At 40.0% G+C, this 10,889-nt stretch overlaps 1 protein-coding gene and 1 long non-coding RNA gene across 2 annotated transcripts; one reads left to right on the forward strand and one right to left on the reverse strand.

Moving 5' to 3' along the window:
- Window positions 1-605: 605 nt before the first annotated feature.
- LOC136010177 (uncharacterized) lies at window positions 606-5,224 on the reverse strand. Its single transcript, XR_010610781.1, has 3 exons — window positions 4,047-5,224; window positions 2,417-2,512; window positions 606-1,108 (listed from the first exon to the last, which is right to left on the reverse strand). It is a non-coding gene; the product is annotated as an uncharacterized LOC136010177 (long non-coding RNA).
- Window positions 4,018-9,543, forward strand: STOX1 (storkhead box 1). Its single transcript, XM_065670987.1, has 3 exons — window positions 4,018-4,212; window positions 5,812-8,131; window positions 9,230-9,543. The coding sequence occupies exons 1-3, from the start codon at window positions 4,080-4,082 to the stop codon at window positions 9,267-9,269; spliced, it is 2,493 nt and encodes an 830-aa protein (XP_065527059.1). The 5' UTR covers window positions 4,018-4,079; the 3' UTR covers window positions 9,270-9,543.
- Window positions 9,544-10,889: the final 1,346 nt, after the last annotated feature.

A 10,889-nucleotide genomic window follows, 5' to 3' on the forward strand; every position in this document is an offset into this window, starting at 1 on the left:
TATTTTTTAATTGCTGATGAGAGAAAGGATGGCTGTGGGTTGCTATTAGCCCTGAGATTAGAGTAAGGTTTTAATAGTTCTTGGCTGGGAACCTCAGAAACCTTTTACAGGTCATATTTTTAGAAGTTCATAACACTTGCAGTTGGGACCAGACTTTTGGGTGTTGTTGGGAAGGCAGAAGTATTTTGTTTTGTTTTGTGTGTGTTTTCCTGTTTTGTTTTTTTTCACAAACTGTATGGCATTATCCTATTTGCAAAAAACAGCAATCGAGTCCCCATGGAGGACATTGTTTGCCTAACACTGGATCTGAAAGTGTCTGTTCTTGCAGGAATCAGCAGGTATCGATACATAACATTTTGGTGTGTTTGTAGCTTCTTCTTTAATGTCAACTAAAGAAGTATCAGTGACCCTAAGGGATACTTAATTGGTTTTGGTTTTCTTTGAGAGTTGTACTAAATAATCAAAGCATAGAAACATGTCTGCTGGTCCTGAGAGCTTTTCTTTCTTTCAGTAACAGATTAAGCACGTTACAAGATTTGACAATTTTACTGCACTCTTTGCTTCAGTAAATGGGTATTTATGAAAACAGGACCTAGTACACAGTATTTAGGCCAAAACAGAGCTTCCCTGTTTATAAACTTAAAATTGAAAATTATCTTAACTCTGTCTGCATGTTGTATATAGATTTTTTTATTATTTAATAAGGAAACATCTTGTAAGATCTTCCTTAATGTTTGAAAAGGGTTTGCTACAGTTCCCAACTTTCTATAATATTCTTATTAAGATTACTTTTATTTTTATTCTTGAAAATTGTCTTTAATTATAAAATGTAATTTTTGCGAAAAAATATGACCACGATGCACTCTCGCAATTCTAGCAGATCTCTACTTGCTTATGGCTTTCCTGGCGCATTTCTGCAAGAAGTGAAGTTCATCAGACATTCCAGAGCTCTCATGCAAAGGGGCACAGGATCTTTTTTTGGTGAACTTTTCTATGTGCAACTTAATAAAGCATACAAAGCAATTCCAAGATAGATCTTCCCAGCTACAAAACAGAGAAGTCAATCTTCCATTTCCACATGATGTCTTGTCTGTCTCAGCAGATGTAACTGGAATTACATAAGGGAGTTTATTCTTGATTTTTCTTGGAGTCTATTTATTATTACTCCTTTATTGTTATATAATTTTTTTACTCAGTATTTTAAGAAGTAAATTGAGCAGTAATGTAACAAAATGCCTCTCTGTTCACTTCCCCAGGACTAGCCTGATTTTTACCCAGATAAAACTTGTATGTACATTTTCTTAGAGCCAGAAGATGCAAAACTTCTGCAGTTGCTAAATAACTCAGTGAAAAAATGGTAAAGCTCACATTACAAAGAGAGAACAAAAAATCACTTTGTGCTAGTCAAGAATACCCAGAGGCTTTTCTGTGTGCTGAGTTTTGTTATCTAATGCTCATATTACAGATGACTTCCTCACACTATGACTGATCCATGCTCTAAAAGGGTATTCTTGGATTTCAGGTGCCCAGGTAATGGGTAAATCAAACTGAAGGATAATAACACGAGTACTGGCAAGCCGCCTAGATCGGCATTGGTAAACATGATTCTGCAAGAGCTCTGCAGCACAAAATGGGAACTGCTCTGTATTTAAACAAGGATTAGGCTGAGTTCCTTGACAGTTACCTTATCCATACGCATAAGCAATGCCTTCATGAAAGCTATGAAGAAACTAGGAAGATGATTCTCATCAGATGATTTATGTTGAGTAGGGAAGGGGCCAGGGGATTTTGCACTCTTTTTTGAGCTATAAAGGGACAGGTACTGAATAACTTTAACAAACATGGCATTTTGGTGATTTTGCATCAGGCGTCTTGAAGCATAGCTCGCACAAGTCTTTAAGACTGTTCCCTGTGCAAAAAACGGGATGCAGATTTTATGCATTTACATCAGACCTGGGGGAACATCTGAAGCATGACTGCAACAGTTATTCAGCTATGGAAAGTAAATCAACAGAGTTTTTAATAAGAAATTGGGAGACACTTTCAGAATCCTGCCTGGGCCTTTTCCCACATGGCTTGTCAACGTTGCCAATGATCTAATTCTTGCTTTCACTGTTTTAGATTTTATGTCAAAGTCAGGAAGGAAGGATATCTAATATTCATGTTGTTAGCATGTGTGTATGCTGCCATTGTTGATCTGCAACCACCATTTTAAACACACTTGCTTTGAACACCATTTTAGTGGGGTGGGTTATTTTTCAGTATCATGCTGGCTTTTGCTTAATGTTTTGTTTTAAATATTATTCTGAAAGGACATTCCTGCATGGAGACATGGGATTTGAGGCTGCAAGATGGATGCAGACAGTGATAGCAAGATGATGACGACGATAATAATAATAATAACAATAATACATACATTTTGATTATAACTGGTGATGTTTCCTTAGCAGTTTGGTGCTCTGCAGGAACAAATAGTAAAATTGACAGCAGCATGGTGTGTCTACAGGAAAGACTTTAGACAGCAAACTATTAACAAGAGTTGCTACTGAATGCTGATAAACTTTTCCCATACAAAAAGAAAGCTCGCAATGTTTTCTGCACCTCCTAGGAGTATCCTAGCAGCATCGCTGGGGGAATTCTATGCCACCACTTTTTCTGAGTGCTTTTTGTTGAACATAGCAGCAGTTGTAAAACAAAGGTCAAGAGCAATTTGAATTCTTCAAAGTGCTGTTGCTTAATTCATTTACTCAGATAAATGTTTGTGGTGGTGTTTTCTGCCTCAAGGATAAGCACCAGGTTGCAGAATCATCCACCAGACCATCCAATAGCAGTTTAGTTAAACATGAATATCACTTAATCTAAAATGTCACTTTGTACTTGCAGGAAAATTACTGTTAGCATTTAACACTAGTTTTTGCCTTGTGAAGTAACCAGGAGTCCCTGCTGCCTTGTCTCCTCTGGCAGCTGAGGGCTTTCTGTGCAACACAGAGCAGGGAAACACAGATCATTGCCAGGTAGCAGGAACAGACCATCGTTCCATTAAAATAGTAGAAGAAAGATTTAATTTTTTTTTTCAGTCCAAGAAGTTGTATGAGGTCACTGTCCTACTGTATGCACAGGCTTCAGGTGAGTCCCTGCTTTGTTCTTTGTCATCAGCTTTCAGGGAAAATACTTATTTCAGGTTTTTCTACATCATTTGCTCGAACCATTTCAGAGGTTGTTGCTAGGCTTGCTCTTACTGGCCTTGCCATCTTGCAAAGGGGAGAAGGGCAGTGTTTAGCTTTGTGATTTATGGATGAGAGAGTTGAGACGAAGGACTAAGACAGACCCTTTTCAGCCTTCTGGGCTGAGGCTGCAGTTACTGCCGGGGGAGCTGGGCCACCCTCTCAGCCCCTTCGAGCTTCTGCTTTCACCATGCTGAACAGGGGCGATATTACTGCCTGTCTCTCACCAGAAGAGGTGATGTAGCCTAAATAATGCATGCAATTTTAACAAGTTTTTGCCCTCTGTCCAGTTTAGTAGATAATTTTTAGTTTTAGAGTGCAGTCAAAAATTTGGAATTTTTACCATTTCTATTCATGAAAGGGACAAAGCCTGTTGCTGTTCTTCCCCCCTCATCCTCTGCCTTCTGATTTGGTGACAAGGTTTTGTACTTAGATTACTGGATACTTACCTTTTTCATTAGCTAATTGGAAAAAGGAGATTGTGTATGGTTTTATATGTAAATCATCTTCTAAAAAGTCAGCAGTCATCAGACACATCTCTCTCAGCTCCCTGTTTTTTAAGCTAAATGATGCTTTAAGCTAGAATTTACCAAACAAACATGCTTAAGGTATCCTTCTGTTTTCTTCATTACAAAGGCACTTGAAAAATGCTAGTACCATTTCCCTTCTCTTTTAAATATTCCTGAGTCATTTCCCAAAGAAAATTAGTTGAGCATAAGGTGTTTGTTCTGAGGAAATACAAGAAATCTTCCTTGAAAATCTGTCATGGTCAATAGAAAAAAATTAAACACTATCCCATCCAAACAATATATTTTTTTTTACCCTCCTTCTTCAGGTGATGTTACCCCTGTTCTCATGAATCCTCTGTCGCAGTCAAACTCCATTTCTCTGGCAGAAAGAATATGCCGTACCATATCGGACATGAACATGGATCTTGTGATGGTCACGCAGGAAACTTTAACGGACCAGCTAGTGAAAAATTATCCAGGTGATGTGCTCATTTCTCCCTCCTTTTAAAAGTGACTGTATCAGCAAGATTGAATATATTGAATGATATTGGGCAAGTGATCACTGAATGTTTACAAGCAAAGCTGACAATATGAAAGAATATAAATTAACAGGCAACTGGTAGAACATTTGCATGAGCATCACTAACATTGTCTTGAATATAATCCTTTTTACAGATTTTAATGAATCATATTTGAAAATAAGAGGCAACTGAGTGCAGTAGCATGTTGAGAGTATGCCCTTTCTAGAGGGTGGAAAAGCATAGATGAAACATTATGTGCCGGATATGGAGCAGCACAAAATACGCTGTGTCTCAGATCACAAAGACTATGAATCCCCCTTTAAGAGACGGGAATGTAGCTGACTTTAGCAGCAAAGGGACTCAGCAGGAGTCTACATCTGGTATTTGCTGTCAAAGAAAAACAACCAGCCTCAAATTCAGGTTCTTGTTTCAGATTCCAGTCCCTTCACGAAATCAAATTACTTACACTAAATGTAATTATCTTCTGATGGGGTAGCAGCACCTTCCCTTAAATGCTGTGGTTTCAAGCTGAAAAATGTTCAGTTTGCCTTAGATCTGCAATGTTGAAGTGTGTGTGTATGTGTGTACCTGAGACTTCATAAAGGCTCATTACGGCCCTCTGCAGGAGGTTGCTTTGTTTGATAATGAGCTTCCTCTTTTGAATCTTCTTAATCTTACAGCTCTGTAGATATTACATACAGATTGATCTGGTACACATTTTAAGTAGTGGGAAAAATGTTAATGCAACCCCATAAAGTGCCTCAGAACCCTGCCAGGCACATGATGCAGTCCGTATGTACACCGAGAAACCACAAGCTAGCATTTTTAGATCAGCCAGAAGCAGCACACTCAAAGTTTGTAGGGAGAGAGCATATTTCTTGCTATGTTTTCACAGATGCAAAGAGAGCAGTGTTACTCATTCAAAGGAGAACTTCCTAAGCTCCATCACAGCAGTGCTGCAGTGGCAACCACAAACACAGCTGGCCTCTACCTTCCTCTTCAGGTGACTTTGCCTTACCTGTGAGGAATGGCCGCGGCCGAGTTAAAAAGGGCTTTACAGATCAGTCCGTGGGAGGACACCGGCCGGATTGCACCTATTAGAGCCCTCGGCTGGATGATGTTTCTGTGCTGCCCTCATCTGACTGTCCGAGAAGCTGCAGTCTGTGCTGGCTCCGAGATCTGGGGCAGCCTTTGCTGCCTCCATGTGTAGACACTGCTGCAGAGTGGGTCTGTCCCTGTTCTGCAGTGCACAACAATTGCTGACTCTGGAAGCTCAGCAGAGTAGTGATGTATTAAAAAAAAAAAAAAATAAAAAAAAAAATCCTGCCTTTTGTTTGGTGATTCTGGACACTTTCATGTTGAAATTGAGCATGCCCTGCTCAAACTTCAATTGCCAGGTCAGTTTCAAGCTTCTTTTGGAATTCTGTAAATTAAATACATTGGGTATTTCATGTTTAGTTCCTTTCAGATCTGTTGTAAATAAGTTATGTTTTGGCCAGCTCCCATTTTATTTGAAAACTTACTTTATGATTTGAAATATCTGTGTCTTTATTGCAGGCATTGCAGTCCCCTCCCACAATATCTTATATAATATCCTTGGTACTCTAATTAAAGAACGGAAAATCTACCATACAGGAGAAGGATACTTCATTGTGACTCCCAACACATACTTTATCACAAATGATGCCAAGGAAGACAACAGAAGAGTCACATTGGAGGACAGTTGTTGCTGTTCATCATCTTCCATCACTTACCTGGTAAACATTGGGCTTTGTGCAGACTTAGTGAAAGAAAACATTCCTACAGTATTCTGTTATAGATCCTGCCATTGTTTCCCTGACCAGAATATGCTCTGTGATAAAAGACATGTTCAGCTAATGAACTATGACTGTAAAGGAGGATATAAGAAAAGCTGCAGTGAACTGAGGCCTTCAATTCAAACTCAAGGGATCTCTGCATCTGCTGAAAACCGTTTCTGGGACACCATCAAATCACTGACATCTGTGAAACAGAAAACGAAAAGCAAAAGGTTTGGCCGTAGCCTTTTCTGGAGAAGAGCTTCTAGAAAAGAAAAACGTAAGGAGGAGTATTCCACTTTTTCAGCCCAGTTTCCTCCCAAGGAGTGGCCAGTCCGGGATGAAGATGACCTAGATAATATTCCACGTGATGTTGAACATGAAATCATCAAGCATATTAACCCTGTTCTTACAGTTGAAAATTTGATTAAACACACAATATTAATGCAGAAGTTTGAGGAGCAGAAAAATTGTACCAGTAAGGGTACCTCAGCTGAAGTGTCAATACTCAGGCCAAACCACCTTTCAAAGGACTGTATTCAAAAGACACAAAATAAAACAGCAAAACAGACCAGGAAAACAAAATCAAAGAAAGAGAAACAAATTAGCAGAAGAAACAGGACATCTTACATACATGAGCTAACATCTCAAAATCAGAAACTGGAAGACAACCTTTTGCTGCCTATTGGAAACCAGCAGCCATCTGATGTAGCAGTAGCATCCCATGTCATATATAAAAAACAAATTAAGAACCCTTTTCAGGGTCTGTCATGGAGATGCAACTTTAACACAAAAGGGCACAAAGGTACTCTGAATAGTCAGCTGAAGTCCAGGACTCGAAAACAAGAAAGGGCTCTACAAAGGCCCCGGTCTTTGGACTCCTCAAAAACCTTTGACCATGAAACCGAAGAGCTGGCTACAAAGACACAGGCTGACAAAGCTAAGCAAAGCACACCACACACTAATAAGTCTTCCCTCCAACTGAAGAAAGACAGTTTTAGTAAAAACTTTAGTCATCCACAAGGCAGTACTTTGCAAAAAGATAATACAAACAAATACTTCCTGGAGAGTAATATTTTGGAAAGAAATATCTACAGAAGATCAGTAAAACAAAGTCCCGGGGATAATAAAACATCCCTTCACTCCTACACTGAAGGAAATGTTGAGTGCAAAGAAGATGCAAAATTTTCATTACATCTGAAAGATGAGCATTGCAGATGCGAAGCTGACACTGTATGTGAGTTATTAGATCAAACAGCAAATGAATTTCAAAATGTCCACCTTTCAAATTATACAGCCAACATTAACCTGGTAAAAAAAACTGGTGTGAAATACAGACAAAAAACTGGTAAACAGAGTGAACTTATGTTTAAATATGATTGTGCCAGCCACCCTGGATCAATGAATCTGGAAAGTGATGGATTTACTGGTAACTGCCATCTTCTGTATGAAAAAGCACATGATGGTGACAACTGCAACACATTACTTCTGGATGACAATTCTGAAGGTAAAGAACCATGTCACCTGCCTCCTAGCCATGCTTTTTCAGATATAAGAAACTGGATCAAAGCTGCACAAAAGGTGGGGACAGCTATGTCCCTAAAAAACTGTGAGATTAATACTTACCCCATCCAGTACGACGCAACTGTAACTAAACATCACTCTGGAGACCACGGATATGAAGAAAGTGCTACTTTTGCAAAACCAATTGATGGCTCAAAAGAGTATCCAAAACCAGATTTTATGGAAGAAAGTTGTTTATGCAGTCAGGTTCTTCCGTTAGGTCACAGAAAGGAAGAAGGAACTGGCCTTGCTGAATGTGCAAAAGCTTCAGCTGGAGCAGATTTCGGACACACTGATGAGGCTGACTCAGATGCTGACACTTCGCAGAACTTCATTTATGAAATGGGCAAAGAGGTGGCATGTTGTGCTTTGGGCTCACAGATCAAAGAAATGAGAAACCCTCTGGGAAGAAAAGATCTGTTTTTTAAGAATACATGTACTCTGATACCTGGACAGAAACAGTCAGAAAGGACAGAAAACCACAGCATTACAGGAGACAGTGGAATTGACTCCCCAAGGTAAGAAAACACATATAACTGTATTAGATGTTTTATCTTCAAATTAACATTGAGATTTTGGCAGAAACATTGCCAAACATTTGGCAGAAACATAATCCTCCCCCCCGCCCCCAATTCTTATTATCTTTAAAAACTCCAGTGTTATGTGCCAGAATACTCAAACTGTATAGTTTTACCATGTCTTTTTACATGTACATTCCTAAATCAGCAATACAAATGCTGTTGTTTATATCCTGGATTTGTTTTTAGGAGGCAAGAAAATAGTATGAGCTCTGCCTTGCAGGTGGAGATGGCCAAGTGCAGAAATATTAAGAAACATGATGAATGATAAACTCACTATTAAACATGTGATTGATAAACTCCTGTTAGCAGACAGATTCAGCTCACATTGATCTTGCGATATGAAATTAGGGATATTGTCATATAGATGAAGAATTAAAAGTGCCTTACAGAGGTGTTCAATCAAAATTTAAAGGACAAAATACCATCCAACTTGCTCACAACAGACAAGAAAATGCGCCCATCACTTGGGCTAGAAGCTTCTGCTTCCTTTCATAGGGTACATTTTGCCTGTAACTGTACTTGAAAAATCACTTAATGGAAAACAATTATGAAACAATTATGTATGAAACAATGATTGCATCTGGAGAAAACCTACAAAACTGTTAACTCTAAATGCTGTGAGGGAAAAATCATATCTTTTTTTTTTTTTTTTAAACCACATATTCTTAGGATCTTAAAGGAAAAGACTTTGAATGTAATTAAACCATTTGTGTTCTCATATCTGCTGTCCCCTTGAGCAGCTGGTATATGAGGGAACAAATCGCATACTACAGTTTTTACAGGAATTCTGCTGTCTGGGTTTTGGGGTTTTTTTTCCCTTAAGCAGCTTTGGACTGTGAACTCTTTCAAGCACACTTCTAGTGTATTAATTGGATGTAACACTTGAAATCTGATGGATAAATTCATTTAGCAAAATGTATTTCAAAGGGTCCTTTTGATTGTTCGTATTGATGCCATCTGAGGCAGCAGAAGTTAAGCCAACCCAGTTCATTTTTAGAATGTCAAGTCTGATGTCTAATAATTCTGTTATTTTAGATGGACTGAAAAGAAGATGAAGCTTCCTGCCAAATTCTAAAAGCATAAATACTAATGCAAAGAGGAGGACAAAGCAGAAGGACAATTGCAACAAAAATCCTTGCTTCAGCTAACTCTAGTCATGAAAATTTGATTTTTTTTTTAATAAGATGTGTAAACTTTCCATTTGTAACACTGTAACTATACTGTAAATGCCATCAGTCACATCTGTGAAGCTGTCTCTAAATCAAAGCTGTTAGCTAAAACTTCTAACCATAGTATTTAGAGAGTTAATGTATATTTCTGTTGTTCTCATCTTTAATCAGCTTTTGCATTCCTGTGATAATAAAAATGAGAACTGATATACCTCACTCAGATCACACTATTAACCTGGAAAGTGTATGTGCTGCTCTAATAGGAAATGTATCAGCTGGATAGACTGTTTTACAGCGTAATTCTTAAGTGTTTCTTACTTGCACCACAGAAATAACACCACACACCCTTTTCTCTGTTCAGAAAACAGGGCAAACGAACTAGATCGGTACTCACCTTGTTACTACAAAAGTTCCTTGAATCGTAGAATATTTAGGGTTGGAAAGGACCTTAAGATCATGTAGTTTCAATCCCCCTGCCATGGGCAGGGACACCTCCCACTAAACCATGTCACCCAAGGCTCTGTCCAACCTTGCCTTGAACACTGCCAGCGATGGAGCATTCACAGCCTCTCTGGGCAACCCATTACAATCCTGAAGTTCCCTCACTGTGTCCTGAAGAAATCTTAACTGTGCTCCTGGCTCTACTTGGTGTTTGTATCAGGCAAGAAGGACTTAGTCTTTATGAATGAAGAAGTTGGTGCAGGAGACAGCATTAAGGTCAGTGGCATTGCTTTGAAAGAAAACCTGCTGTGGTCCTGCATGCTCCTGACCTGCTTTTTCCAAGGAACTAACATCCTGGCACCTGTCAGTGTCAGTTTACAGCTTTTAGTTTAGAAGACTCATTCTGACTTCTTAACCCTGATTTATTCCTGTAGCTAAGAGCAGACTGTGGTAGTTTCATGCTGCTAATCACCAAAGACTGGCCGTCCTCTCAAATCCCGGGGAGGTATTTGGTCATACAGTTATCGACTACGTCAGGCTCTTACAACACTGAAAACCAGTAGTTATGGAGACAGAAGACTGAAGTTGTACTTAGCAGTTTGCAAAGTTATTGGAGACTTCGTGTAAAGAAGGTGCCTCTGGCTGTTAAGTGGAAGAAACTGCGTTGGCGCTGACTGCGGCGGTGCAGAGCGGAGCCCTGCAGGTCTTTCTCGTCCGATCTCAGTCGCACCTGTACCGTTATCTCCCCCGTTCTCCAGCAGCTCTCCTCCTTAAGCCGCTCACGCTGCCACAACCTGCCCGCAGCTTTTCCGCTCCCTTAATAAAACTCCTCCCGGGAGCTTACACCCATATCGGGACCTCAGCCTCACGCGAGTCCCGATGGAAAGCCGCCGGGCGATGCCTACATCGCCGAATCCTGAACGTCATGGCGCTCACCTCAAGTTCCACCGCCTCGCGGACGCGGGGCACGATGGATCTTGAAGTCCCGGGGGAGGGGGAAGCCCCGAGGCATGATGGGCGTTGTAGTCTGGCGTTGGGAGCGGCAGGCTATTGGCTGCCGGGCGGCGGTTGGTCGGCGTGGCCCT

This window comes from Lathamus discolor, chromosome 3 (assembly GCF_037157495.1).
Source record: "Lathamus discolor isolate bLatDis1 chromosome 3, bLatDis1.hap1, whole genome shotgun sequence".
Taxonomy (NCBI): domain Eukaryota; kingdom Metazoa; phylum Chordata; class Aves; order Psittaciformes; family Psittacidae; genus Lathamus; species Lathamus discolor.